This window comes from Phocoena sinus, chromosome 5 (assembly GCF_008692025.1).
Source record: "Phocoena sinus isolate mPhoSin1 chromosome 5, mPhoSin1.pri, whole genome shotgun sequence".
Classification (NCBI taxonomy): domain Eukaryota; kingdom Metazoa; phylum Chordata; class Mammalia; order Artiodactyla; family Phocoenidae; genus Phocoena; species Phocoena sinus.
The window spans coordinates 135,715,477-135,740,038 of record NC_045767.1 but is presented as its reverse complement, the minus strand read 5'-3'; the positions used below and the strand labels follow the sequence as shown (position 1 = coordinate 135,740,038).

General features: G+C 36.4%; 1 protein-coding gene across 3 annotated transcripts in view; it reads right to left on the bottom strand.

The window, feature by feature from the left end:
• Window positions 1-11,902: 11,902 nt before the first annotated feature.
• FSTL5 (follistatin like 5) overlaps window positions 11,903-24,562 on the bottom strand; it is a 728,230-nt gene continuing 715,570 nt past the window's right edge. For 2 of the 3 annotated variants that reach the window (XM_032633746.1, XM_032633747.1), the window contains one exon: window positions 11,903-14,458. In XM_032633746.1, the coding sequence (XP_032489637.1) occupies window positions 13,756-14,458 (703 nt within the window). In that variant the 3' untranslated portion in view covers window positions 11,903-13,755. The remainder of the gene's footprint in view (window positions 14,459-24,562) is intronic. The other variant, XM_032633745.1, reaches the window with a different exon arrangement.

Sequence of the window (24,562 nt, the reverse complement as noted above, 5' to 3'; positions counted from 1 at the left end):
AGCCATTGTCTGATAAAATTTATTTATAAATCAAGAGAAAAGGGAGTGCATATGCATTTATACTGTATTTAATAATTATATGATAACCATTACCATGCTTTTAATTTTTTCTTGTAGATTCAAATTACTGTCTGGGGTCTCATGCTTTTATTCTGAAAAACTTCCTTTAGAATTTCTTTTAAGTTAGTTCTTCAAGCAAAAAAATTCTATCAGTTGTGTTTATCTGGGAATGTTTTATTTTGCTCTATACTATATTTTGAAATAAAGCTTTGCTGGATATAAAATTCTTTGTTGCCAGTTATTTTCTTTCAGCATTTTGAATATATCATACTGTCTTCTGGCTGATCTTGGAGAAGCAAAAGTGAGCGATGGCATGAAGTGAGATCTTAATTCCCTGTCCAGGAACTGAACCCGGGTTGCTGGATGAAAACCAGGAATCCCAGCCATCACACCCCCTGGCTCTTGCCCCCAGTGAAAAATGCATTTCTCACAGAGGCAAAACTGTAAAAACAGGTACAAAGTTTATTAGAGACATAGCACAACAACAAGTGGGAGAGCACACAGAGAAACACTTTGTTTTGTTAAGACAGAGCAAGGCAGAGATACACACCCAGAGAGAAGATGGATTATAGCCCAGAGGCATATGGGACGGCCTTAGCATCACATATTATGGGGTGGTGTCTCCTCCTTTTTGGCCCCCAAGGAGGCTTACTGCACGTGTGCAATGTTTCCCTTGCCCCAAGATGGGAAATGTATGACTTCTTGATCTTTTAACAGTGTTTAGCCCCTCTCTGTTCCTGCCATAAAAGTGTCCAATGTCTGGTTATTTATTCTATTTCTGTTGCTGGTTTTTATATCCAGGTGTAGACCTTGAAATATAGACAGGAGTCCAGCCATAAATATGTAATCCTGAGGCCTGTTTGTCTCTTACTTCAGGAAATGTAAACAGGGGGCTGGTCATGAATGTCCAGCATGGAACCCATCTTCTTCTCACCCCAGGAGGTGTGAACAGGAGGCCAGTTGTAAATGCCTAGCCTGGAGCCCATCTATCTCCTGCCTCATGGCCTCCATTGTTTGTGATAATGCATCACTCTTCATCTTACTGGTGTTCCCATAAGTAACACATGATTTTCTTCTTTTTGTTTCAAAGTGTGTCTCTTTGTTACTGGCTTTCAAAACTTTTACTGTGGCATGCCTGCATGTGGATATCTTTGCATTTGTACTATTTGGATTTCACTGACCTTGTTAGATGTGTAGATTAATGTTTTCCAACAAATTTGGGAATATTCAACTCTTATTTCTTCATTTTTTTTTCTTTTCTTCTGTTAATACCATTACACATATTTTGATGTCTTTAGTGATGTTCTGTGTTTATCTTAGACTGTTCATTTGTCTTTATTTTCTTTTGTCTCATTCTTAGTATTGCATAATCATTATGAATCTACTTTCAGTGAATGTTTTTTTAGTTACTGTACTTTTCGACTCCAGAAATTCAGCTTTTTAAAAAAATTTCTATCTCTTTATTGATATTCTGTCTTTGAAAGGACATTGTCACTATCTTTTCCTTTGATTTTTTTTAAAGCACAGTTTCCCTTAGTTCTTTGATCATATTTATAATGGCTACTTTGAACTCTTTTCCTGTTCAGTGCAACAGTTGGGGCCACTCAAAAACATTTTCAGTTGCTTGTTTGTCTCTCCCTTCGTATCACATTTTCATTTTTCTTTGTATGTACAATTTTTTGTTGTTTTTAAAAGCAAGGTATTTTAGGTAATATATTGTAGCAAATACATATACCCTCAACAGAATTTATTGTATTTTGCTTATTTTTTCATTTATGACTTTATTGAACTATTAAAGTGAAACCCACACAAGTTAAAGCCTTTGATACTACTACACAGAGGATGTAGCCTTTAGCATTTCCACAATCATCCTTGAATGACACTGGTTTCAGCAGGGCTCTCTTAGACTATTTCTTTGTCTAATCTCTGTGTTAATCTGTCTGTCTCCATTGTATCACACCAGGCTATTAGGTTCTACTAATTGCTGGCTGAATTCACTATTTTTTTTTAACATCTTTATTGGAGTATAATTGCTTTACAATGGTGTGTTAGTTTCTGCTTTATAACAAAGTGAATCAGTTATACATATACATATCTCTTCCCTCTTGCATCTCCCTCCCTCCCACCCTCCCTATCCCACCCCTCTAGATGGTCACAGGCACCAGCTGATCTCCCTGTGTTATACGACTGTTTCCCACTAGCTATCTATTTTACGTTTGGTAGTGTATATATGTCCATGCCACTCTCTCACTTTGTCCCAGTTTACCCTTCCCCCTCCCTGCATCCTCTATTGTTTCAACAAACCCTGGGGGCAACTTGCTCAAAAGTCTGCTCAAATTACATTCAGGGTTTTTTGCAGAGGCAGTTTCTGATGTTCATCTTTGTGACTTGCTCTGAACCCAGGAGGGCTCTTCCTAGCTGTGCCTTTCTCTGATTCTCTCTAGTAAACTTATTGGCCTACGATTTACCTTGTAAACTTTTTTTTTTTTAGGAGGAGTCTGTTAAACAAAGAATTTCTTTATTAATACGAACTATTAATACATACCCACAAACTATAAAGTGCTAAGAAATTTAAATATCTAAGTTATAGCAAACTGCTGGCCATTCAACATCCAGGGTCAACAGAATGCCTGAGGGAGACTGTTTTCCCATAGTCCCTTGTGTTATGTGTATTTCTTCTAGACTTGGACTATTAAACATAATTTGACAGTTTTTACAAGTTAAAAGAATACATAGTAATAATAGATCTTATGGAAAAAAAATCCTAGGAGGGTTTAAAGCAGTAAATATTTGAAAGAACAAAAATTGAGCCTAGACATTTTCTGAGAGAATTCAAAAACACAATTTCTAAATAACATACTTCAGCATTTCAAGTATAATAAGTACATGCATTTATTTTTCTATTATAATTTTCTTTAAACAGTGTAACTTTTTAGGATGGTGGTACTCAGTCCAAATAATTATAACTAATATTAACAAAATTAGAAACTGAGCTAATAATGGAAGGAGAGGTTGAATATAGTTGGATAACATAGTGAAAATTTTATGCACAATACATACGAATAAGATAAGTCAAAGGCATATTATTTCATGTTGGATGTTGGGGTAAAATCATAAATTCATCACACAGTTAAGAGATATTTAAATAAAGTTGTAGATATTTTCAGCAATGAATGGTATACTTCTGATTTGATGAATTAATCTCAAAACATAAATATAGATTATCCCCAAATACACTGATATTTTGGGGGGATACTATAGATGCAACATCTTTTATTTATTTCATATAAACATGCTTCTTGGGACAAAGCTAATATAAAATGGACAATCTGCCTCTATAAACAACTAAAATATAATGTATATTAATTTAGAGTTTAATTATATATGAAAGGGATTAGTCTTTAACATAAAAAACATCATGTTTACATAACAAATTACATTTAATTTGAGATGGCAAATGTTTAAAAGACATCATCTATCCAAATGTTCATTATGTCTATTAACTCTAATACTTTAGAGAATTAGAGGATATTAAATAGAAAACACCTGCCTGAATAGTGTTAGTTTCAGTTATCAGAGTTTAATAACATTCAAGGCATACATTTTTTCCAGAATGATTTGAGATTCTCAGGAAGTTAAACATATGCTCTATAGAGACCAAAAACTAGTTTGAGTCCAATTAAAATAGTAATCCAATCATCTCCTATATGTTTATTTACTGCCTAATATGTGCCTACCACATACAAGTCCTTTTTGGTTTGCTCTCCTTGCTCTCATTTGGTTGCATAATGTGGATGTGTCAGATAGGGTTACATAGATAATAAACAGAAAATAAACTGTATAGCATGTTAGATATCAATTCAATTATGGAAATCAATATCAGCAAACGTGACAGCCATATTCTGGAAATTCTGGAAATTTTAAATAGGGTATTCAGAAAAGCTCACTGGCAAGCAGCCATCTGAAGAATGTGAAGAGACAATTCGTATGAATGCCTGGGGAATAAGTACTCCAGGTAGAAGGACCAGCAAGTGTCAGGAGTGGTCTTTCAAAGGAAAAGACAGTTATGACTGGAGATGAATGGATGTGAAGAAAACTGCTCATGTGATGCTCAGGTGATCAGAAAGCTAATGGGATACTACATCATGTCATTTAATGTAGACAATTTAAGAAACTTCCAGGATCTAAAAGAACAGGGAAGTACCATTTCCCACCCACTGCCCTGCTCACAAAGCTGGTGTCACTCCAAGAGTGGGGAGCAACTATTTCCAGTACCAGTTCTAGACCTGTGGCTCAGATATTCTGCAGATCATAAGAATAGGGGAAGGGGCTTCCCTGGTGGCGCAGTGGTTGAGAGTCTGCCTGCCGATGCAGGGGACACGGGTTCGTGTCCCGGTCCAGGAAGATCCCACATGCCGTGGAGCGGCTGGGCCCATGAGCCATGGCCACTGAGCCTGCGCGTCCGGAGCCTGTGCTCCACAATGGGAGAGGCCACAACAGTGAGAGACCCGCGTACCGCAAAAAAAAAAAAAAAAAAAAAAAAAAAAAAAAAAGAATAGGGGAAAGACAGATCATAAGAACAGAGAGCAGCAGACCTATTCTCATAAAATTCTGACTTTATTTCCACAGTGTAAAGGAAGTTAAACTAAAAGGCTTTTTAAAAAACAATAGAGATTTTAGTGGTAACCAAATAAGAGGAAGCTGGTAGCCCCATATGGGTAACAAGCTACATCACAGGTCAGCTAATTTTTCAGAGATAACCAGGAAGAGATGCTAAAGAAAACCAGATCATAACAACCCCCTAAGGCAGGCCTCAAAACTATCCCTGAATAGGAAACTGAATTTAACAGGAGCAGACTGGAGCAATTTGTCTCCCAGGACACTGTTGAAAACAATAACAAATTCAGCCAGCAATTCATGGAGCCTAACAGCTCAGTGTGATGCCAGCGGAGACAGACAGCTTAACAGAGACATCAGGCACAGAAACACTCAGAACTAACTCTGCTAAAACAATGTCATCACAGAGTCATTTCGCACGTGCTCAGTGTTGTGGTCTCTGAGGAGCAACGTCAATCTTCACACTGTGGGCAATCTACATTTTACTACAATAGTCCAGCTAAGTAAGTAAACAATGTAACAGTAAACAAGGACAACAACAAGCCCAGGGAGGAAGAGAGAATATCTAGAGTTGATATGTTATCAAAAATGTGTTGTCTTCAACAAAAGCTACAGCAAAACCACAGAACCGAGAAAGTGTGTCTCATACAAAAGGAAAAAAGCAGACACCAGAAACTGCTCAGTAGATGGTCCAGTAATTGCATTTAATAGGCAAGTCTTCAAAGCAGCCACTATAAATACGGTCAAAGAAAGAATGGAAATGATTCTTGACGAGTAAAGGAAGTTATGATGACAATATTTTGTCAAATACAGAATATAAATTAAAAACTAGAATTGATTGAAAATAAACAAATAAAAATCCTGGAGTTGAGAATTATAATAAAAGAAAATAAAAATTTGCTAGAGTGGTTCAACATTAGATTTGAACTGATGGAAGAAAGACTCAACCAACTTGAAGACAAATGGATAAAGAATATGCCATTCAAAGAAAAGAGCTAAAGAGAATAAAAAGATTGCATGAAGATTCAGAGAAGGATATGACACTATTAATCATACCAATATATACAAAATGAGCATGGCAGAGGAAGAGGGAAAATGTTATTTAAAATGATAATAGCTGAACACATGCAAATGTAATAAAAGCAATAATCTACACATCAAAGAAGTTCTATAATGACCAAGTTGCTTAAATAAAAAGAGATCTAAACCCAGGCATGTCATAGTAAAAATACTGAAAGACAAAAAATAGTCAATTTTGAAAGCAGCAAGAGAATAATAACATGTCACACACATGAGAATCTCATTAAGAATTACAGCAGATTTCTCATCAGGAAAAATGAAGGCTGGAAGTTAGTGGGATGACATGTTCAAATTGCTAAAAGAAAAAAAACACTTTCTCTCAAGAATCTTATACCTGGCAAAACATTCTTTCAAAAATAAAGGTGAAATAAAGACATTCTAAAATAAACAAAAATTGAGAGAAGTTCTTGATAGCAGACCTACCTACAAGAATGCTAAACAAATTTCTTGAGGCTGAAATCAAGTTACAACAGACAGTAATTTGGATCTACACACACACACACACACACACACACACACACACACACTCACACACATATAGAGCATCAGTATGGACAATTATGCAATTAAAAAAGATATTATAAATGCCTATATCTTCTCCTGTCTTCTTTTAACTGACATATAAATTATTTATTGAAAAGTATATATACACATGTGTTATATATACACATTATATATAATGTATTGTAGGATCTGTCACACATGCTTATGCAATATATTTGACAATAAAAGCACAAAGGAGGTGAATAGGAGCAAAGCTGAACTGGAATAAGGAAATGGTAACATGGTAACTCTGCTACACAGGAACCAACAAAGGGGACCAGAAAAAATATATAATCGTTCTTCCTTTTCTGTTTATTTAAAAGACATACATTTACATAAAGTAAATAACAAAAAGTAGTACAAAATGAGGGAAGAGTGATTAGAGCTTTATGGGAGTAACATTTCTGTATCTCACTAGAATTAAGTTAGTATAAATCTGAAGTTGTTTTAATAAGATGTACCTAGTAAGCCCTAAAGCAACAATTACAAAAACGATTTTCTAAAGAGTGAAAAGATCGTTAAAGGAATTGAAATGTTACCCTAGAAAATAGTCACCCAATTCAAAAGTAAGCGGTAAAGAAGAATAGGGGAACAGAAAAGACATGAGACCTATTAAAAAAAAGAAAAAGGAAGAGGTAATTCCTATGATAGTAATAATACATTTAAGGTAAATGGATTAAATAATCTAATCAGAATACGTCAGACTGGACTCAAAAAATCCAAATATATACTGTTAAAAGGAAACATTTCAAATTGAAAGATACAAATATAAAATAAAAGGGTGAAAAAGATATTTATTCCAAAAGCAACAATAAGAAGTCTGGAGCAGCTCTACTAATATCAGACAAATGAGAGTTTAATACAAAAAGTGTCCCTTTAAGTAGTGTAAGTGGCATACAGTTCTTCTTTACACGGTCCACGGGACCAGGTTTCCTGCCCCTCCCCCAGCACCAGAGCATCCTTTCTTCTCTCCTTTATTTACCTGTCTTGAGGCTGGGTGCTTGCTACTCCTCCCTCAGAGACAGAAGGTCTGCTTTTACTCCTCCTGAAACATTGGGTCCTTGCCTGTTCCGGGGGTGAGACAGATAGCTGCCCTGCCTTAGCAGCTTAATGTTTGGCTTCCTAGGGTACAAGAGCGTCAGCAAGGGGACAAGGCTTCCTCTCCACAGCAGATGGTCACGTTACACACAGCACCAGGGTAGGTGTCTCCGATTTCCTGCTGGCCTTTCATCTTATGTGCTTAAAGGATTCTGAGTGTGGGAACTCCTCCTGTGTCTGAGCCTCGCCCCCTTCACCCCAGCCATTCCAAACTGATAAGGTGCCCTCCACATAGCCTGTAAGAATTTGTTAAACTTTTAGCTGATTTCGTTTCACCTGCTTTTCATGTAGGCCACCTCTTTCTCCCGTGCCGTGCCAAGGGCTAAATAATTCCTTATTCCTCATTAGAAATTAGTTTACCAGTTGACCTTGCACCCCCAGCTCTATGCTATGCTCAGGTGAAATTATGATGTTGGCAATTTTCCAGCTTTTTCTCTTTATTAGAGTGGGAGTAACTTTCTTTGAAGGTTTCTTCTAAGAAATGTCAGAAGCATCACATTATTTTTGAAGTATGTTGTTTTCATTTTCATTTTTATAAACAGAATCCACAGGTTCTGCACCTCTCAATTTGATTCCTTTTTAAAGTGCTGTCTGTGAATAGTTGTATAATGTATATGCTTGCTTGTTTATTTACATATTTATAATTTCTTAAGTAGTTGAAAAATTATTTCTCAGTTTATTTTCAGTGAACTGAGAATGCTCTCTATTATTTTGCTTTATTAAGTTTGTGTCTGTAACTGCTTTTAAAATGTACTAGTAATTGTGAGAAAATATTAGAGAGCCAATTTTTGCATGTATAAATATATGTATTTATATGCATATGTGTACATATGTATACGTTCATTAGATCTTAGTATTACATTGCTAAGTGGTACTTAGTATTGCTATACATGTTTACATATCTTTATTTACTCCATCTAATAGAGTCTCCAGAATCAAGACACACTACTCTTTCTCTTTATTTTCTTACTTCTCTGTAGTTCGTACTTTATACACATGGATGCTAATTAGTAGGTGTTGCATAAATACTTTGAAATTATGTCCTCATTTTGGTTCATTATAAAGAACACATGTATATAGGTGTGTAGAAGATGGAGATTCTGTGCTCTACAATCATTCCACAAACTTACACTAAAATCTTATATATAAAACGTTTTATTTAAATCAATCTTGTCCTAGATTTAAGAGAAATTTAAAAGTACTGAGGTATGTTTGAATATTAAGATTTAATTCTCCATCCCAGATGCGTCCATTTTTGCATATGCCCAAATTGACACACACACACACACACACACACACACCCCTGTGTGATGTTTAACTGCTGCTGTGTAAACCTGCATGATGTATGGTACATTTGCTCCAATATAGACAAAATGAAATCATGTAATATTTCTGTCAATAAAAATTTTAAAACTACAAAACTAACATACTGTATGTTAATATCCTTAATCTAATTGATACATTTACTTTTGCTCAACTTATAATAATTATTTCCCTAAAGGGCAATTAATGTATCAAAATGATGTGTAATGACCTAAAGAAAGTCATGAATACTACTTTATTCCCCAGATCAGTTGTGGAGTGTCTGCTATGCTTTGGTAATAGTTCTGAACAAAGTACAGAACCTTGAATTAGAAGCAAAACTGGTTTGAAGGTAGGTGGATAAGCAGAGGCATAGTGGAGTAATTCAATGATTATCCATTTGTGATATCTCTATATTTTCATGTGTGTAGAGTCCCTTTCTTGATTATCATGGGATTTTTCACTTGGACTTTGTAGCACTGAAGAAATATATAGAGCCAGGTGCAAAGGAACAGTGTACTTTTTCATGGAAATGCAAAAATAATTTATACACATGAATAAAACGAACATATTTCCAATTGAATTGACCGTATATTCTTTTGACATTGAGACAATTCTGAATCTTCTTTTAAAAGTGGAAAATGTGCTATAGAGAGAGTCTTCGAAATATTTATCAAACATTAAAAGATACACTTGGTATTTCAGTCTGCTCTTTCTCGGTTTCAGCCAAACTCTACCACATGCAAAATTTAGTTATGGACTTGAACACAAGTCTCAAAACATTGAGCATTTTATCATTACTGTACTCTCGTATAAAAGAAAAATGGTGAAATCGTTTCTAACTCACCCATGGTTAGTTGCACATTACTGTAAAAGAGCTGTGCAGTGCCCATTATATTCCACAGAGGCAGGAATATTTTGTTGATGAATATTGCTGAAAAAGCTGTGTGCTTTTCTATTTACTAATAGGACTATATCATTTATTAAATACAGACTAACAGGGCTTCCCTAGTGGCGCAGTGGTTGAGAGTCCGCCTGCCGATGCAGGGGACACGGGTTCGTGCCCTGGTCCGGGAGGATCCCACGTGCCGCGGAGCGGCTGGGCCCGTGAGCCATGGCCGCTGAGCCTGCGCGTCCGGAGCCTGTGCTCCGCAACGGGAGAGGCCACAAGAGTGAGAGGCCCGCGTACCACAAAAAAAAAAAAAAAAATTACAGACTAACAAATCATGCTCATATGTTAAGATTTAGTCTTCTCAGAGGATGGGGAAGGTTACCGTGACTCAAGTCTACAATCGTGAATTTCTATAGCATGATTTTCAGAACATATTTCTGTGCATGAAGATTCCAAGGAGAGATAAATGATATTAGAGTGTGTTTGGAAGAAAAGTGAAAATAGGCTTTTGATAAGATGCTGCTTTTTTTCTCTTTACCCATTCACACAGGAACCGCTAAATGGTAGATGTATGGATGGACCAGTGACATTAGAAGTGGCCCCTTGTGAGTTCGTAAGGTTGTAACGTTGGGGTGTACATTTTCATCCTATTTTAGAGTTGTATTAATTTTCATGATAGCCATATTGTTCTTAATGTTTTCACACTTTTAAAATTTACATAATATGACAAGCTGTCAGATATGATTAAACGTATCGTTTCATCATGTAAAATCTAAAATACTTAATGTAAAATCCAGTCAAGTTCACTTATTTTTTAAAAGAAAACCCTGTGAAGAACTTTTGTGTGGGAGTCTTAAAGGTGATAACGTTCTAAAATTGCACTTTTTAAAAAGTGCTTCTACTTTACTTTTATATCATTAAACAGGAGGTGGAATAATGCCTGAAAATTGTATTGGTTTGCTACATAAACATGATGACACTACTCTGGAAATATATCCCATGTCCAGCATTATTTGTCTTTTATCTAAATCCTCCTTCTTACACCCAAATCTGCTTCTCTTTCATGACTTTCTTATTTTTACCACTGATGTCCTATTTGAGACCTGTTGATTTGTTTCTTTTTATCATACACACTTACTCAGTTGCCATCTCAAGTCTGGTTCCTGAACACGCCCTGTCTTGTAATATATACTTTCAATTTAATTGTCATATATTAAAGATCACAAACTTACATTTTTTTGCAGTAGCCTCCCAAATGATACCTCTTTCTCTAATTTTCCTTCAGTCAAATCTTCATTCCATTAGAAAATAATGAATGCTGAAAGTGTTGTTTTCAGTTATATTTAAAAATTATTGCTGAGTTCCTACTGTCTGGATGAAGTCTAAACTCTTTAAATTCGCTCCATTCTTCACTTCCCTCCCTCCAAAATCTGATCATAACCCATTTTTATTGAGTTATGGATATCACCTTCTTTACATAAATATTTACTTTTTCTAGTCAGTTGTGCTCAAGGACCTCTCCACATCCTATTTCTGTTCTTGATTTCACACCTTTTCTTACTTCATGCCCTTCATTGCTATCACAAAATTATCACCAGATAATTTGCAAGAAAATCATATTATTTTTTTTTGCTATCACTTCACTATTTTCTCTTGCCTATTAAAAATCTACTCTTTGATGTTATAGCTTCTTTTTAGAGCGATGACCTTATCATTTTTATCTTGGCTTTTCTTAACGTTCAGTTTTTACACATGCCCACATTATTGATGAGATCATTATTTTCAACACACTTTTATCAAGACGTGTATAGAGTAATGCTGATGCCCTGTCGGCCAGCTCTTATTCTGTTGAAGAAAGAATTATCTACTTTAGAAAATATTATATTATTGCATTTCCTTCTTTCTTAAAAGAATCACAAATGTCAATATTTTGAATATTTCATTGTTAAAAAAGAGGGCTCAGTATTTGTGTGGTTGAAAGTGTTAAGGATGTTGAAAGTAAAGGATTTGAGTCTACTTTTATGTTCCATTCTGATATTCATTTCTTTAATATACAAGAAGGGATTCTAAAGACATAGACACCTTAAAAGAATAAATATCTTGCTTTACACATGAATATGAAGGCATAGAGCAACTTAGAATTGATATAATAAAGCTAAATGGTCATTCCTTGATTGGTCTCACTTTACCTGCCCTCTACTCCACCCCATCACTTTAAAAATAATGCAGAACAGCAGACTATGTTTGAAGTACAGGGAGGAAAACAAAACAAAACATGGGCATTTACATTAAAACACTGACTGAACTCTCAAGAGTTAAAATGTAAGAAGTTTATTCTCCTTTTATCAAGCAATGTCTACAGACAGAGCATCCACATGGTGTAAGCTACCAAAGGATATATGAGGCAGACTTAACATTAAATCATTAGGTCACAGACACTTTATGTGGTTGATGATCACAAAGGAGAAAATTGCTAGAAAGGAAAACAGATAAGTAGAAACATAAGCTGATTTCTGTTGTTTATTAAATCTACCTCCCATAATGCTTCCTTAAGCTAAGAAGTAATCTACTGTATCACACAGTTCAGGATGCTATATACACACAAGATATCACACACTATAAAATCTCAGGTTTCTAAGCAGTTTTACACAATTTAAACTTGAGTAAAATTTGTATTTAAAAAAGACCTTATTGGATTACCTTCAGGAAATGGAGGTCATTTCAACAGCTCATTAGCATTTTTACCAACAATAAAACAAAAATAAGTAAAAAGATTCTCCAAACATGTAAGCTATTACTTTAAGCCTGGATAATTATCCACTTATTTTAATAAACCAACTCACTAGTTTTAATCCACTTCTACCAGCCTTTTCTTTGCCTTGAAAAAGGAAAGCAATAATTTTTACTATGCAGTGTCTCAAATAAGAGGATTAGTCAGGTTTCCAACTACGGGACATAGTTGTTTAAACGAGAGAGTTGTTTAAGGATTATGTAGGAGTTAAACAATAGTCATTTAGGAAAGTTATAAAGGAATGAAGTCCTGTGATGGGTTATATTTAAATAGCAAAGGCAATGGAGAAGTACATCTTTCCTCACCACTGTGGTGCTATCCCCTAATTCCCAATTTCTGTTACTAATTCTCCTAAACCACTAATACTCATCAGTTCTCTAGCCAGTTTTTTCTTCCTGTTATTAATTTCCCGATACGTGGTTTACTCTAAGCAGACACAAATAATGCTTCTGTTTTAGAAATGGAAGTTCCTGCTGATGCAACACTGGACTACGTGAAAAGAAAAAATCTATTCCACTAATAATAGACATTTGTAAGCAGTTGACATCCCAGACAAACTTGCATTAAAAATATAATACACTCTAGTGACTGAAACCAAAAGGAGTTGAGAATACATTGCAAACATTTCACCATAATTAGTTTCCTCTTTTCCTCCCCATTTTCCAGAGCATGCTGCAGATTATACAGTGAGTGTCAGAGTCTGTCACCTGTGTACAACCTTAGGCCAACTTATGCCTTCAAACGACATTTCATTGAGGGTTAGACAAATGACTGAAGACTGGGTTTGTTGCAAGAGATATTCAACTTTTCTCTTTTAATGACAAGAAATTTACAGTGATGTAGGCGGTCAGTATGCAGCTTTTAGCCTTCCTTTTCTTCTTGTGACATTCCCTTCAAGGCACAAAAGATTATAAACAGTGGATGGGACAGAATATTTTGAATAAAGAATTTTAAGGTTCCGTGACACCTTTTATTTCTGGTGTAAGCATACCAAAAGGACAGAGAAAAAAATAGATAAATCACCCTCAAAATGAAATGATGCTTAAAATCATTTCAAATTCCCTGCAGTTATTTGTAAGTATTTAAATTCCTATTTTATTAGCTTAAAACATAACTATAGATCTGATTCTTGCAATTGATGTATAATAGCTTCTCATTAAATATCGTGTTAAATATTTCTAATCAACCAATATTACTAATTGTGTATTTCTCTGCCAAAAAAAAAAATCTATTTTATTTGGGCCACCCAAGTAACTTATGTTTGCCTAGGATACAAACTTGAAAAGTTAAGCAATGTAAGTTGTAAATTGAAACCATGGATTAAGTGCAGTGTACTGGAAAGCTCTTCACTTAATAATTGTTTAATAGGCTCCTAGGCATCTCCAACCCAGACGACTGTATTTCCTTGCTTAACTTCAGTGATCTCACAGTTTAACTTATTGAGTCGTCCATCTAGTATAAAGAGAGAGTCCTTGGAAGGTGTCATCAGATATTGACCAAACAAGCCACTGTCCTGGATTTGCCTGTTCTTCCGGTTCCAAGGCCATTCCTCTGCCTTGAGTGGTTCCTTAAGACTCTTTATCATCTTAACCTTCCCAGAGGCGAGCTCCACAAAGAGCACATCAGTCTGTGTGCTTGAACTACCGTAGATGTTGTACTGATGGGCTTCCGTAAAGGATGGCTGAAAGGCCAGGTCAGATATGTGCAGGTTTGTGTGAATATCAAAAGCCTCTTGTATTTCTCCTCTGATGGTGATGTACTGGACCCTCACAAGACCTTTCACGTCACTGATGCTGACAAGATAGTGTCCGTCTGGAGAGACATACGGAGTGCCTGTCACATCACTGTTGAACCCAATGACCAAGTCAGTTACACTGTCCACCAAGAGCTGTGGGGGAACCGCCCCCGTGCTGTTGGGTTTACAGCCAATAAAATAATATCCTCCCAAGTGTGTATACGCCAGCGACTGAGGGACACACTTATAGTCCTTCAAGTTAATGGTCTTGACGTATGACATGGTTTCAAGATCAATTTTTTGTAGTACAGCTTCATCTTTATGAAGAATAAATCCAAACCTGCAAAGATGAAAACCAAAGTTAGACAGGAAGCTCTGGGGTGGTTACCAGAAGAGAATGTGCTGTGGGCAGGTGGAAAGGGCCATCACAGCCCAGGCATTAATTGTCAGGCCATGCAGCAACTGGTGGCCCAATCGTGTTAGAATCAACTTTAAATCTCGCGGTCCTCCTCTTTCCTCTAGGTCATCCTTTCATTACAGCCAAGCAGTTATAGCTCATGCTGTAGAGAGCAAAATAATTAAAAGTGATATATCTAGTTAATTGGAACAACACATTTTATTTTTACTCTAGAGGGCCAAAAAGTCAACATTATTTTGCACGTCTCTAAACCTACTGATATTGAATCAACTTTGTTAACTGCTAGAAAGCCAGCAAGAATAAAAGCCTTGAATATATATCGCTTTCACTCACTTCATTTCCTTCTTACATTGTTTATGACCTTCAAATAAATCTGACAATCATCACTCCTTAATTATCCATATTTTTCTCATTTTAAGCTGCCTCTCTACCCTAATAGATGTAGATGTTTTTCGGGAGGGGTATAAAACTATTATCCTTCTATTTATTACATTTTAGGATCATCTTGATTAACTACCTTTACGCTTTTAACATTTATTTTATTATAAATTTCAAATACAAGTTAAAATTTTCATCCTTGCCAAGCAAATACTATCATAATTTTTAATGACATACCTGCATTGTATCGGTTATTTTATATTGAACAATGATGAACTTTGGAGATTTATGGCATTTTTCTATTAAATTCAATCAAAAAATAAATATATTTTAAAATATGTTTTGGTGACCTCTTTGATTAATTCAGTGCTTTTGGTCCTGAATGCTAGCTGTAAATTATCAAAAGTCTCTGTGACAAGGGTAAATATATTTTGCGTGTTTTTTTTGTTTGTTTGTAGGGTATAAATACATTTTGAAACACTGACCTATAACATCGGTGGCTTCCTAGCAAAAATAAGTAGGTTAAATAAGATAAAATGAGATAGAAACTACTATACACAATTATATCCAAAATGCATATTGGACAACAGAATTGTAAAGGACTTTTATTTTGTTTTTGTTAATCATATTGATTAAAATGCCTCCTAATATTTCCAGAAATTCCTTAAAAATAAAGATCAGAAAAGTATTGCTATGTTACATTGACTGTACTCCTACATGAAAAATATTAAGATTTTACTGTATTAAAACAAAGCGAAACAAAACCAACTCTATAAAGAGAGCCATTTTCATTATTGTCACCTGTACAATTCATTTTCAGTATACTAATTCTTAAAGTTTAATTTTTGTAAACAAAGTTACCATTTCCACACATAATACAGAAATATGGTGCATTCAGTGTAATAATCCTTAAAATTCTAAATATAATCACATGGAAAACTCAAAATATAAGCACAGACCTTTAATATCCTAGAAAAAATAAGGTGAATGTTTGCAAAGAATCAGTCTTGTATTATGTAAGGCATGAAGTACATAAGCACAAATATTTTACTAAAATAGACATAAGACTGTAACTGCTTCTATGTTATTGCATTACATAGACTTAGGAAACTATATCATAACTTTAGATATATTTGAACATTTGTGAAGAGACTGCTGTCACTGGAGAGAGTACAAATTCTTCTACACAAAAGAAAAGCTACCATGTATATCTACTCCTTTAAAAAGATATCTTAAATATTTACTGAACAACCACTAAACCCAAAGAACTGGGAATATATTGGAGGTGAACATAACTCGCCCTGCTTTCAATGAGTAGAAATTTTGAGTGAATTGAAAAACTGTTAGTGATTAATGCTTAATTATAGTATTCTGTAATACTACTACTTAGTAGCTATTACTTTATATATATATATATATATATATTTGAAATGGAATAAAATAGTCAGTTTGAAAGTAATATTTCTATTGTATTTCAAAATGACATGCACCATTTCTGGTTGACTTACGGGATCTTTATTTTTTCTTGTGTCCCTAATAATAACTGTGCTTGTGTCCTTTCAGTAAACAAAGCTCATACTATACCTATTCAGGATACAATTTCAGTCCTGATTACAATGGTATGAAGAGACCTTTATATTGTTAACAATCACTTCTAAATGCTCCCATTAAAATATGAATACCTAGTGCAGGTTTTAAATACTACCTGAATGTTAAAGAATAAGCAAACAAACAAACAAAAGTCCTCAAACTGAAAACTGAGTCTCATTACTTTTGTATTATCGGCATCAAAAATATCATAAAATCCTAATTATCACTACCCACTCTCATACTTGTCTTAATAAATAATGAACTTGGGCTACTGGAAAGGATGTACTTCCATTCATTGACAGTCATTAAGGACATGTAAGTGTGGAGATGTATCATTGTGTCTGATGTCATTAATGGAATTGTTAATTATGATGGAAGATACTTTTTTGTTGTTATATATGGTATAAGTGCTCAGAGGCAAAAGCAGTAATTTGCACATTTAATAAAAGCCATAAACCAGTCAAGTCTTGGCATTTCAATTCTCCTCTTAACCTGGGGTCTTCTGCTCCCTTTAGGCAATGGTGTTTGAACGCTAAAGAGGAAGAAGGAGACAAGCTCTAACCACTCATAAACTAGTTTAACTCCGATACTGAAGAATGCACTCAAGTTTCCTGTGATACAATCCAGCCTCTTTTGGAGGTAAATACAATTTTTAAAAATGGTTCTGTTAAAAATGCAAAAGCCCCATGTGGGGCGATAAAATTACATCCCTTTGGCATCCATACTGTATGCTCCTTTAGGACTAGAGATCTAGCTACATAAACAGATGCATTGAGAAAGCCTTCAATTTTTCACTACTGATTTATTGGTAGGAAGTGGTGTCTCTAATTCAAAATTTCCCCCAGTACAGATTGGTATTCTGAAGTCTCCCACTGTTCATTAGTCTGTGATTAATATTTACTATGCTAGGCTCTCAACTTTCATGCCTGCTTAGTATAATAAAACCCTGCATAGTACTAGGCCTAACATAGTTTGTCTAATATTTGTCAGAATGTGTGTAGGAAGTTGCAGACTATGAGAAATGAGAGAGTTAAAACTTATTCTTGAAATGACTTCGTGTATTTGGGAAATAACGTAACTAGGAAATTGTAACCTCTCCACACGTCATTGTGTGGATCTGTTGCCAGATTTGGTGAGGCGAGTGAGAGCCTTCTTTTCTTTACCAAATTATTTTCTTTTTCTGAGTGTTTAATCAATCTAGTTCATTATAAATTTTATAAAAAGATTCAACTTTAATTACTGTTTTTATGCTTTAAAGTGAGGTCATGAGGTGATTCACATTCAGAGAACTTGTTTGGATGAAGTAAGTGTTTTCAATCTGAGCTGATTTAGTTTCATGACCCAGTTTTTCAATATAATAGATATGTGACCTCATATAAAGTCCTTGACTTCCATGAGTTTCAGTTTCCCCATTGGCATGAAGAGGATAAAAGTACCTTGTTTTGAGAATGAGAATAAATGCGTGTTTATTACCAGTAAAACAGTATATTCTCAACAAGTAGAACATGCCCATGCTTTATATGTTAAGTAGCATCATTTTCCCATTATGTATCAAATATAATATTTCCTATGGGACAACAGACTATTATAATCCATGGATGGAAAAACAAAAACAAATGATTAATTTTTTTGTATAGCCAGTATTCCCACAATGTTAAAAATAAGCATATGGTATTACCCAAATGTGATGAGATTTATGCATTTGTGAATTAAACAGCGGTCACTTTTTTTTTTTTAATTAATTAATTAATTATTGACTGTGTTGGGTCTTCGTTTCTGTGCGAGGACTTTCTCTACTTGTGGCAAGCGGGGGCCACTCTTCATCGCGGTGCGCAGGCCCCTCACTGTCACGGCCTCTCTTGTTGCGGAGCACAGGCTCCAGATGCGCAGGCTCAGTAGTTGTGGCTCACGGGCCTAGCTGCTCCGCGGCATGTGGGATCTTCCCAGACCAGGGCTCGAACCCATGTTCCCTGCATTGGCAGGCAGATTCTCAACCACTGCACCACCAGGGAAGCCCAACAGCGGTCACTTTGATAATAGAGATTCACCTTTTTATTCTCGCTTCGCTTGTGTCAACAGGATCTGTGTCCAGTGCACACCTTGCCCAATCACCAAATTGCTCACGTTAGGAACATGGGCAGCCGAGCTCACTCCATCATCTCTTAGAGATGCTGTTTCAGTTCCTAGGGAGGGTGTGGAGCAGGTGGCCATGGAGTACTGGGTGACTTTGCACTCTGCACAAATGATGGGATTTGGAATCGATACCTGTCTTACTCAAGGACTTTCACTAAAAGTAACAGAAAATTTTGTGGCTGACTTTAGGACCTGGATCTCTAAGGACATGGAGAGGTGCAGTCAGAGTGTGTCATGGCAATTCAGGAGCGTTGCAAGGGAAGTGATTTGGCAGAGAGGGGGAAAAGAACAGACACTTAGAGAGAAACATGACTGAAACATCATGAAGCCTAATAAAGATTAACTGTGCCATGACCTCCACGTCCCACAAGACCAGGCTACAGTTCTTGCATTTGAGTAATGCATGACTTCCCCATATCTTTCACTAGACAGCCCCCAAACAGAATCTCACAAAGCAGCTTTTAAGTCACTCACCCCACAGCACCTGCGATGATATTCTGCTCCTGTCCTGCTTTCAAATCCATGACCTGAGATGCTACTGAAGGAATCTCATAATTGTAATTAATGACCTGTATTAATTTGCCATGGTCAGTGCCAAGAGTAGTGATACCCCAAAGCTTAGAGTGAAAGATGCCCAAAGATTTGCAGAAAAACAACGATTTTATCTCCTGAATCATAATATAGGGCTGCCTCTCCCCAGAGTCCTCACAGAACCCCACCTGGACAGTTCTCATTAAAGCTGACTTCTAATACTTAACCACTAAGGACCAGTCCTTACAAGCTAGGAAGTGTTTCTTTGTTGTTTTTTTTTTTCTTTAATTTTTATTGGCGTATAGTTGATTTACAGTGCTGTGTTAGTTTCAGGTGCACAGCAAACTGAATCAGTTATACATATACGTATATCCATTCCTTTTTTCTGATTCTTTTCCCATATAGACCATTACAGAGTATTGAGTAGAGTCCCCTGTGCTATACAGTGGGTCCTTATTAGTTTTTTATTTTTTATATAGTAGTGTGTATATATTAATCCCAATCTCCCAGTTTATCCCTCCCCTGCTTTCCTCCCTGACCATAAATTTATTTTTTACATCTGTGCCTTTATTTCTGTTTTGTAAATAAGTTCATTTGTACCCTTTTTTTTTTAGATTCCACATATAAGTGATATCATATGATATTTGTCTTTCTCTGTCTGACTTACTTCACTCAGTATGACAATCTCTAGGTCCATCCATGTTTCTGCAAATGGTATTATTTTGTTCTTTTTTATGGCTGAGTAATATTCCACTGTATAAATGTATCACATCTTCTTTATCCATTCCTCTGTTGATGGACATTTATGTTGCTTCCATGTCCTGGCTATTGTAAATAGTGCTGCAGTGAACATTGGGGTGCATGTGTCTTTTTGAATTATGGTTTCTCCCTGGGAAATGTTTCTGAAGCTCCCTCTCCATTCCTATATAATCTCTTTCCTCAAACTCTGTCATCTGCACCTCCCCAGATTTTAAAACTAGTCTTTCCATGTATATCAATGGATGCAAATGGAAAGCAGTAAGTGGAGATTGGGTGTATTTGAGTATTGGTTTTGCCAGACACTATGCCTTATTAGTTAAAAAAAAAAAAAAAATGCTGCAATCCACATCTAAATAAAAGAATTTCCCCAAACTTTTCTGATGTCTCAATTGTAGAAAGCATATTCTTTGAAATAAAATCTCAGAACAAGAAAATTTGAACAGCCATAGGAATTTGTTGTATTGAGATTTTACTTGTGAAAATCTAAATCCAAAACATAGGATCAAGTAAATAATTAGTGCTTCATAAAATGTGACAAGCAGGATTATTAAGACTTTGTTTTCCTAACTGGATGGTAAGTATCCTGTTTTTCCAACTGGAAGGTAAAAAATGCTTAACAGATAAGAAACTAAAATGATAATCTCCTCTCCTTGCAATTAATATCTAGACCCACACACACAATGTGCTCTTGAAATATCCCCCAGTGTGTTAACAGCTAGCACAGAGTTTTCATCGACACAAACCATAAAGCTGACATGAGTCATCATTCACTAGTTTATGGATTCCTTTATATTTAGTTGTTTCCTATTATCCCAGACTGACCTCTGTAATAAAAGACTGAATGCTGTTCCTACTCAAGTACCAGAGGATTTAGTTTTTATCTGAATTTCACATAAACAGCTCAGTAAAATACACCTGTTCCTAAAGAGTGGTCACATTCACATTCGAAAGAGGTGAAACACAGAAGAAGTGGAATTGACACATTTAGTAAAGATTTATAACAAGAGCAAGGATGATTTCTGAATTGGCCTAATGCTTAGATGTGTTTGAGAAATGATAATACTTTGAAGTTTTCTGTTTTCAACAGGTTGAAAAGCTGAAATGAACACCAGGATGCCCTCCTTCCTGACTTGTATAAGTATATTGTGCGAATTCTGTATTAAAGATTTTAGCTACATTACTTCTTCCCTACTTTCATTTTTAATTATTTTTCTTAAAAAATGAAGTAGAATGTATTACTGATCCCTAAATCCCCTACTGCCTTCCTTCTCTGGTATCTTATTGTTCTGTTGTGTAGGGAGTTTGATTCTTCTAGGAAAAACTGAGACATAAATACATAACTTAATTTTATTATATTCAGGATGTCTAATCGCTTGACAGAATTATTATAGTGTCTAAAGTTCTATCACTTCTAGTGAGTAACCAGGGCAAACAGAAAAAAAACAGATTTATTAAGAATTCTGTACATACCACATGGACTACAGACCATACTTCAAACACCAAAGCCCTCCACTTTTTTCTGAAGAGCTTAACAGCTTAAGGAAAAACATGACAACTATGCATTAAGATGGCATTTTAAAAGACTGGTGGCTCTCCCTTTTTTTTGGAAAACAACCTGAAAAATCTGAAAATAGCAGCTTCCCTGACCTTACCTGTTCTTCTGAAGAGGATGTGTTTCACGTAAGAGTTGGTAAATGGATCAGAGGTGATATAACAGAAGTGGAGTTAGTAATTAGAAGAGTGAGAGAGAATTTGTGAGCACAGAGGTGGGAAGAGAAAAGGGAGATAAAACAAAGACATGAACAAATTAGAATCTTATTAATCAATCAAGAAATATTACCCGAATTGTGTACCTGTAAGAGAGAAAAGGAAGTGAAAAGCTGGTTCCCTGAGGAACCAGGTTAGGCATGATTTGGGTTCTAGAGGCTATGTGATCACATTCAGTAATAATTCACAGCCTACTGTGTGCAGTACACTTCATAAAACCTTAGGAAGGAAATGGAGAGTAAATAAATGGTTCCAGTCCTTAAGGTAATTATGTCAAGTAGTGGGTGCTTATAATTATGTCCCTTGACTTGCAAAGAGTATTTGGGGAAACTCTGAAAAGAAAAGATGGGTTACAGCTACTAATTTGCTACAGCTACTAACTTTTGTTATGCTAGGCTTTCAGTGGAAGAGAGAGCTCATTTCAGTCTGGATCCCAGAAGGAAAAGTGCAAATTCTAATTAGAATAAATCAAAGAGACTGTTTACAAAGCAATGCAAATTGACTACAAGTAATAGTGCAGTAATGTATGGAGAGCAACAGTAAGGCTGTTGTCACTGCTGTGTCCTGGAAGGAAGGAGTTAGGTGGAGAGAGGTATGTCTTGTAAGGATCTGGGACTTTCCATTTTGAGAAACTTCTGGTTTCCTAGAAATCAGCAGACAAGGTGCTGGGGGGTGGGTAGTGGGGATAATACACTCTGGTCCCACCTTCTGCATGCAACCTCCAGCCAGGTTTCTCATTGGCCAGACCCCTGGGACAGAGCAAGGTGGAGGAGGGTAAAGGTTTTGCCAAATAGCGGCACAGATTTCCTTGGCTGAGGAATCTGAGAGTCTCAAGTCTAGTGAATGCATGCAGCTGCCTGGAGTGAGGATTGTAACATACACAGCTAGTTTTTCTAATTGAGATCATTTGACAATCGATAAGGAAAAAATGCGTAACTGTGCAAGTTGGGCGAAGGAAAAATTCTTGATTTTTCTTCCTGAAATGATTTCTTCTTTGCATAACATTTTCTTCTGGTAAAGTTGTAGAAAATGTCTCTAACCTCCAGTTACTAGTAAAACATTTTTAATAACTCCTGTGTACTGAATGTGTGTGCCCCATATCCTTCACCTCCCTCCAAATTCATATGTTGAAGCCCTAATTCCCCATGCGATGGTATTTGGAGGAGACTTTGGGAAGAATTAGGTCATGAGGGAGGAGCCTCCATGAATGAGATTAGTCGCCTTATAAGAAGAGACATGAGACAGACAATCTCTCTCGCTGTCTCTGCCATGTAAGCACACAACAAGAAGATGGCAGTCTGCAAACCAAGAAGAGGGTCCTCACCAGAACCTCGTTATGCTGACACCCTGGGTCTCTGACTTCCCAGCATCTAGAACTATGACAAATACATTTCTGTTGTTTGAGCCACCCAGGCTCTGGTATTTTGTTAAAACAGCATGGACTGACTAAGACAGACCTTGGTACCACAAGTAGGGATGCTGCTGTAAGTGTGGAAGCAACTGTGGAGCTGAGCGATGGGTAGAGGCTGGGATAGTTTTGGTGTACATGTGAGAAATAGCCAATATCGCCATGGAGGGAATGCTAAAGGCAAGCCTCATGAAGCCCCAGAAATAAAAAAGGAGAGAAAGTCTCTGTCTTCTTAAAGAATACACAAAAAACAGGAGCAGAATGTGGAAATATGAATGGTAGAAGCCATTCTGATGAAGTCTCAGGTGGTACTGAGGAAGTATTATTGGAAACCAGAGGAAAGGTGACTTCTGTTATATGCAAAGAACTCGGTTAAGTTCTGTTAGTGTTCTAGTGTCTTATGGAAGACAGAACGTGGGAATGATGAAATTTTAGATGTTCAGCTGAGGAGATTCGTAAGCAAAGTTCTAATGGAGTGGCCTGTTTCCTCATCACTGTTTATAGTAAAAATATGAGAAGAGAGATGAATTGAAGAAGGAATCATTAAGCAAAAAGGAGCCAGAACATAAAGATGTGGAGAGTTTTCTGTGTCCATAATACAAAAAATGAGAATGCATGTTCAGAAGAGAACATTAAGTATGTGGAAGACTGACCATTTGATAAGGAGATTAGCATGGGTGGAACCACAGAACGAATCAGTCACCAGGAAGAACACGGCCAGTTTGAACTAAAGGAGATGGAGATGGGATGGAGAAAGGGAGATTGTCTGACTTCTCGAATTTTAAAGGATGAGACCATACAGCTATTCAGCTGTGGACATGCATTATTCTTCAAGGCAAAGGGTGAATGGCTCCAGAGGTGATTCAAGGATTATCAGGGCCACATCCTAGGACTGAAAAGATGTGAGACATCACCCAGAGCTTCAGGAACAGGACCACCCAGAGCTCTGCAGAGCTGCAGGGGGCAGAACTGCCACTCCAGTGGGTCTGGAAGCCACAGCACCTAGCCAAAGGGTATATTCTTGAGACTTCAGAATCTCATGGAGTTTGCCATGCTGCACTTTAGAGTTGCTTGGGACTCATCACCACCACTCCCTTCTCTCTTTGTACTCCCTTTTGGAATGAAGTGTCTATTCTGTGCCTGTCCCACCACTGTATTTTGGAAGCACATAACTTGTTTGATTTCACAGGTTCACAACAAGAGGGGAATTTTGCATCAGTATGAACCATACCCTGAGTCTCCACCAAATCTAATTTAGGTGATATTTAGATGAGACTCTGGAATTTACACTTTAAATGCTAGAATGAGTTCAGACTTTGGGGGCTATTGGTAGGAATGAGTGCATTTTGCACTTGAGGAGGACATTAATTTTGAGGATGTAGGAGTGGAATGCTGTGACTGAAATGTGCCCTCCCCCCCCCCCCCAATTCATATGTCAAAGCCCTAATCCCCAATGCGAT